The sequence below is a fragment of the Dermochelys coriacea genome, chromosome 21 (genome assembly GCF_009764565.3).
Source record: "Dermochelys coriacea isolate rDerCor1 chromosome 21, rDerCor1.pri.v4, whole genome shotgun sequence".
NCBI classification, from domain to species: domain Eukaryota; kingdom Metazoa; phylum Chordata; order Testudines; family Dermochelyidae; genus Dermochelys; species Dermochelys coriacea.
Genome location: NC_050088.1, coordinates 3359519 through 3366806, shown reverse-complemented (window position 1 = coordinate 3366806; position 7288 = coordinate 3359519). Strand labels below are relative to the sequence as shown.

The following is a 7288-nucleotide window of genomic DNA, read 5'->3' as shown; positions in this document are numbered from 1 at the left end:
GCCGTGTTAGTCTGTAGCTGCAAAAAGAAAAGGAGGACTTGTGGCACCTCAGAGACTGAATCCCAGTGTTGAGAGAGAGCCAGGTGTGAACGAAAGTTCTCAGGGACATGCAGGGCAATTAGGGAACAATGCAACTACTGAGAACTATTCAGCAATCAGTTGGAGATGCGTTCCAAGAGCTATGTGGCCTTCTCTCAGATTCCCACAAGTTTTCCTTTTACTCAACTAACTTTTTTTGCTGGACTCCAAACACATTGGTAGCTAAAATATAAAGATGAACAAAAATACACCAGCAGGCTTGAGATATATTGCTGAGCAGCTTTCTGTCTTCAAGACACTTTACAAACATTAAGTAATAGTTATGACACCCTGTGATGTAATTATTTTCTCCATTTGACAGATGGCAAAATTGTGAGAGTAGTTTAGTGACTGGTTGAAAGAGAAGTCACTGCCAAAGCTGTGATTAAAATTCAGGAGTTCCTGGGTCAGACAACACAACATGCCTCTCTTCAAATATTATTTAGTCAGGATATGCCCAGGCTGCTAAGTACTGTATTTTGGAAAACAGGAATACGCACCTAACATCTTTTCCAACTAACCCTGGTCAACACCCTTATGAGAAAATGTAAAAGACAAAACATGCACCTGGAATCTCTTTACTGACTTTTGAAATAATAAAAGCTGTACCTACAGCTATGCCAACTCACTGGTATTCCCATGAAAGAACTGGTATATTGTGTCCCTGTGGCATATTTTGTTATCTCCTCCCCACCACCACCAATGCTGCCTGTTATTATCTGTTGTGGTATGTCTCAACAGGACATGTCCACTGTTGTGTGGTTCCGGGATTTATTTTTTGTGGGGGAGGGTTAAGTGAATTCCAAGTTGATAAATGGCTGCCCATTGACAGGAACTCCTTGTAGGCTAAGAGGAGTTTAGCCTCCGTAGCCTGTTTGGCCTCTCTGCAGAGACTGCCACCAAGGGGCCCAGCTGAGAGTGACGTTTGGTTCTGCAGACCCCTGTCTTCCAGTGAATGTGCTGGAACCCAGTTCTCACAAGGTACTGAAAAGGCATCAGATGCATAGGTTTAACTGTGGCAAAAAGTGGGAAGGAGTGTCTGGATAAAAGCACTAGACCTGCAGCAGTGCTGAAAGGGAAACGGAGAGGGTAGCAAAAAGCTGAGTGGGGAGGACGTTCCACTGTCAACCGCTCAATGGTTGGACTTATGATCAGAAGATAATAAATCTAGTTGACCAGCTCAAATCTATCTCAGGATACCTGTAAACAACAGTTAATAATAATATAACTGCTTTTCATTGCTATCCTGGGACAGATCTGAGCTGACGAACTAGATGCAAAAGGATCTATGTCTCATTTATCAGTAGACAAAGCTATTACCCCACCATGAAAAGTTCACATCTTTGAATCAAGACCGGAGATCGTTCTAAAAATACCAAAACAAGTCAATGCTCTAGCTCAACCACAAGCTATAGGCTGGTTACAGGAATCACTGGATGAGGTTCTATGGCCTGTGTTATGCAGGAGGCCAGACTAGATGCTCATAATGATTCCTTTTGGCCTTAAAACCCATAAGCTAATCGCTGGTGCAGACAATATGTTTTAGAAAAACATGGCCGAGTTTGGACTAGATTCTACTAATCCTGCTACCTTTGTATTTCTGGTGAAGCCTTTCTTTCCAGCATGTGTAGAATGAGTGAGCAGAATATTCAGAGCATATATTTCTCTCAGAGCTTGTTAATGCAGCAGGGTTATCAGTCTGTTTAGGTTATATGGATATAATTTACCTAGATAATTCAATTGCCATTCTTGATTTATGACCACTGCTTTGTGTGATTCTTTCTGGGAGTACCCAGGACTCTGAGGCACCTTGCTACCATCTGCCCTTAGCATGAGGACACCTTCTCTGTGCCTGCTGGGGGTCAGCTCCCTAACTCCACCGGCCATGGGCAACATAATCACTCTCCTCTAGGCCTTGCAGGCCCCGTTGTCATTCTGCAGGTTAGCAATAGGCACACTCCAATCTCTGAGCATCTCCCTGGAGTGACTAGCCCCTGTGCCACTGGACACTCACAGTATTCACAGATTTGTGCTTCCAAAGAAATGGTACAAGCCAGCTTACCAGTCCCACTTCAGAGCACCACTCCGCTGAACATACAGCACTGAGATTTGTTTATAGTTAAATCAAATACAAGATTATTTAACAAAGCATAACAATTTGAGTAGAAGCAAGTAGAAGAATTGGAAACAAATGGTTCCATAAAGAATAAAATTATAGCATGCATTCTAGAGCCTAGACTTAATTAACAAGATACTCTCATGGCTAGTAGAATATTGCTCATCTAAAATCCTTGCAGCACTTTCCAGCCAGGCTAGCTGTGATACCCTCCCACCCCTTGCATGAGATATGCATGCTGTCAGTTTGCCTCCAAGGTGAAAGTTTCAGTGTGTCCCTTTGCATACCAAGATATACCCATAACAATCATTTGTCTTTATTCATAAGCAGGACACTCTCCTGCTGTTTTTTCTTCCTGTAGATTTCCTCTCTTGTAGATTTTCACTGTCTCTTAATTAGCACCTGGCTCAATATGCAAATAGTCATACATTGTGAGGCATACATTGCACACTACACAATACACAAATGACCAGACAGGGAGATATTACCACTTGCCTGAAAGGAACATTACCATGGTATGTGACCTGCTTTAACTCCAAGACCTTAAGAACATTATTTTCAATGTAGATACATAACTCCTTAAAATATTATCCATCCATTCATATTGCAGTGGTTATGATGACCAGTGGGCTACTGGCTCTTGGTAGAGACCTCATTTGCCATCCTTTGGTGAATTATTATGCATATATGTGACCCAGGGAATTCCTGTAAAATCCTATGCATGCCCCCTGGACCCTCTGCCAGTTGGCATCAAGGGGTTGCTGAGTCACAGTCTGATGTTTGCTCCATGCTGGACTCATGCACAGAACACAGGTTCTTAAAATAAGAGTATAAGTGTCTTTGAACTTCTTTATCTTGCAAGCATAGACAATGGGGTTCATGACCGAATTGGAGTGAGACAGCAGAATGCTCACGTACAACAGAGGTGATGGGATGTGACATTTGGGACAGAAATGGAGGATACAGTTTAGAATGGACAAAGGCAGCCAACAAATAGCAAACAAGAAGAGGACGAGGGCCAAAGATTTGGCCGCCTTGAACTCCTTCCCATAAAACACTCCTGCTGCATTCATGTTTGTTGCACTTTGACTTAGCTTTGTCCGGATAATGTAGAAGATCTCAATATACAGAGCACACATAAGGATCATAGGGATGAGGATCCAGGCGAAGAAGCTGAAATACACCATGTAATCCATTCTCATCACAGAGGTGAATTTGCACTTGAGTTCACTGGGCATTTTTGTGTCAATCCTTTGATTCCATCCGAACATGGGGACAAAGCCTATCAGCAAGGATAGCAGCCAGCAAATTCCCAGAGCCACCCAAATTCTTCTCTTCGTGGTGATTATTCTGTACCTGAAAAACACCACCCCTGTTAAATGTGATTCTTTAGCGATAGTGAAGCAACATCCAAGAATTCGTGCCTTCAAGGGCTGTAGGTTCATTTGTGGCTGACTTGCGTGCTCAGCTGTCTTTTGGACAAGGTATCTTATTGCAGGTACTTTGTACCATATGTGGAATGATTAACTGGTTTTAACCAAGTCTGTCTCTTACCATTTGGCCTTTGGATGACCGCATTTCTGGTCTGGTGCTGATCTCAGCATGTTTGAGGCAAGGATATGATTGCCATTGCCAGCGGTTGATTCTGCTACTTTCCAGCTTTCCTTTAAGGACGTCTCCATTCATACTGTAATTTACGCTATTCCCCCAGACTATACTATTCCTCTCCTCTTGGTATCTTTTAATGTAGGGCCTTTGCTCATAGAAATATGGCCTGCTCTATTAATTTAGATGGGGAAAAAAGAACCCAAAGAGTTAAAGATTTAAATTGACCCAGTCACTGCCCAACATTAAACAAGGTTCAGGGTTTGGTAAACAGAGACCTCAGCCTACTTAGCATCATGGCAAACACGCTATTGAAAGTCTTTTAAACCTTTTTATTAAAGATGCAGAAAAAAAACTCAAAAACAGTGAAAGCCTTTGAAATGTAACACATTAAGCCAGGCTTTCATTTTACAAACATCCTGACCCTTTCCCTTTCGCTGGAGAGAGTTTTGAGAAAGAACCCCTTTCCCCCTTCCCATTTGACAGTGTCTTAGATGGTAATAACTGTCCTTTAGGGAAAAGAGAAGACGTTAGTTATGATGCGCTGGACCTGTCATAGATGCTGCTGTTAAACTTCAGTCTCACTTCCCAGAGGACAAAACAAAACAAACACGCACAAAGGGGGAAAGAAAAGAATGGCAAAGATAGAAAATGGAACTTCTCTCTCTGGTGTTGACTCTCACCGCTGGAAAAACCCAGGCCCAGCATGTAGTCTCATCAGCCACTCCGAGATCTGGAAAACTCATACCAGTGTTGGTCTTTTGAGGGCATTGCTTTTAACTGCGTCTTTCTGGTCATAGGCTTACACTAGTGTGGTAAAATAGACAGTCTTGGCTGGTTGACCCAGACTCTTAGATAGAAGACAAAAGAAGAAACATGGGAAAGAGAAGAAATAAGGATGTGGAAGGAAAAGGGCATCTTGCGGAGTGGTGAGGGGTGACAAAGTCTCACATCCTAGACAGTGTTCGGGATTTAGTCAGAGCTGATAGAGGAGGCGACGTTATCTGGGTCCCTCTCTCATGGCCCAATCTGGTCACGACATTTGTGAGAATTAGGATGAAAGAAGTCCGGGGAGATGCAGGGCAGGCAGTCATCACGGTGAAGCTTACTCCTAACCCTTCTTTCATCTTTTAGTCAGACAGCATCACTGTAGCCAACTTTTCCCCCAACATCTCTTCTTTTAAGGATCTCCAACAGGAGTGGTGGGTGGAATAGCCTATCCCCTCATCATCTTGTCCATCTGTTAGACCTACTTTCTGACTCACCAATTTTGGTTCATTGATTACTGGTCCCACACTTCTCTTGTTTACCAGGCATAATCTTAACACAGTCCTTAATTATATCTGTAGGTTTTTTAGTTTAGACTTGTGCAGTTTTTCTGTCTCCCTTTTGCACCTTTTCCCATCAACATATGTTGTTACAGTTCATAAAAAAACTTTTATGAACTTTCACTCACTCCTTACAGTTGACTTCACAATTAAGGTAAATTTGTAGACCCAATTACTACACCAGGACCGTGTACTGTCTGCCCCTGTGCCATGGTTTTTGGGTTTGGTGTTTTTTGGTGCAGGGGAGGGGAGGAGTGTTTTATGCATGCACTTGGACACTCAAGTTATAGAAAAAAGGTGTGTTTTTATAAAATCCTCTTATTAGAACTTGCTGTTCACTCTATGCCCCTTTCTCATTTTGATCCAGTGCTGACATTGACGGGAGTATTTGAAGTGACTAGCCCCAAAATAATCAAACACAGAAATAATATAAAAATCAGGCTATACACCCAACAAAATGATTGAAGAATGAAATCATGTTTCACCATGATCCCAGCAGCTCTCTGATCCCTATAGGCAATTAAATAATTAATACTTATTTTTTATATTGTGGTAGCACCGAGGAGCCCCAAACACGGATCAGGACTCCGTTGTGCTAGCTGCAGTACAAACACAGAGCCACAAGATAGTCCCTGCCCCCAAAGAACTGCTCTTAAATTGATTTTACAAAGAGATAATCTTACTCTTTTTGGAACATACATTTAAAGTGAGTTTACTGCTTCAGAAACTTACCTGATTAGAAGCCACTTCAAATAGATGAGGAAGCAGGGAGCATCTGTCATCACAGAACCATAGAAATGTAGGGCTGGAAGGGATCTCAAGAGGTCATTTAGTCTATCCTCCAACCCTGAGGCAGGGTAGAGTAAAACACAGGTGTTGCAGGGTTGGTGTGAGATGGGGGTATGAGCACTGGGGGAGATGTGGGAGCACGCCTCCAGGTCTGAGCTGGGGTGCGGAGACCAGGAGGAGCATTAGAGCATTAACTGAGCCCCCCATGTAATATGAACAATAACTTGAAAATGCAACAACCTAAACAGACTGACTCACCTAGTGGGCAGCTTCACTCTCAGGTACCTGTCGATTGCTATAGCCAGGAGAGACAGGATGGAGGCATTAGTGAAAACCACCAACAGGCAGCACATGAAGAGGCAGGAGTAGAAGTGGATGATGACTCCGAGGCTCACCACAATAGCCAGCGGCATGACAAGGATGCCCACAGCTATATCGGCCAGTGCTAAGGAGACGATGAAGTAGAAGGTATTTGTCTGAAAAGCTGGGTTCAACTTCACCACCCAGATGACCAGGATGTTGCCCACAGTCGCAGATATCCCAATAATGAACTCAATGGTGATGTAAACTGCATCCAGGCTGCTTAGAGTCAAGCTGCTGTTTGTCATGGTGAAGAGCAAAGTGCCTCCCCTGCAGGCTCAAGGGCAGGAAGGAAGGAGGAAGATGCCAACAGGAACAACCTTGAATGGGATTTTTCTTCCACAATGGCACCAAAACTCGGCTCTCCCAGTGACTTTCCTCACAATAACTACAGAACTGTGGAGAACTTTGTCACCATGGAATCATGCAGTTAACTGGCTGTTACCCCTCCTTAGCATTGCATAAGGTAAATTGCACCTGGATATCTATGCCACGTGATCCTCCCTTGTGATTTCTCCTTAATGCCAGAACATCTTGTGGTTCCTTCAATATCCTTTGAGCACTCTGGACATTTATTTTGAAGTGGTCAGAAATCTGGTAGCAACCCAGCCAAAAATCAACCTGACTTCAGTTCCTCTAGCTGTTGTCATTCCCCAGAGACTTTATTTTAGAGCTCTGAGCTTCTTTTTTTCTTTAGACTTACCCATGTCAGTTAACCACATCAGACTCTAGATAAGCAATTTCTATTCTTCTTAGGAAGTGAGGCAGTTAAGAGGAAGTCACCAGAATGTTCTGTTTTATTTCAGCTCCCCCCTTGACTTTCAGCTCCTGGTGTGTTAAATTTCAACTAAAGCTCTGAATGGGCCGGAAGGGCCCAGCTATCTTGGAGATCCCCCTACCAGCACTGCTGACCTTCTGAGACAGCTGTGCACTGTGGGACACTGCTGTGACTAGGATGGTCCTGTCATGATGCAGAGGCAAAGCCTTTCCAATGGAAGGCCCTGAGCTGTGG

At 43.4% G+C, this 7288-nt stretch overlaps 1 protein-coding gene across 1 annotated transcript; it reads right to left on the bottom strand.

The window, feature by feature from the left end:
* Positions 1–2191: 2191 nt before the first annotated feature.
* ADORA3 (adenosine A3 receptor) lies at positions 2192–6917 on the bottom strand. Its single transcript, XM_038380110.2, is given in 3 exon segments — positions 2192–2985; positions 2988–3550; positions 6175–6917. Coding segments are annotated over 3 exon segments (954 nt in total). The 5' UTR covers positions 6525–6917; the 3' UTR covers positions 2192–2944.
* Positions 6918–7288: the final 371 nt, after the last annotated feature.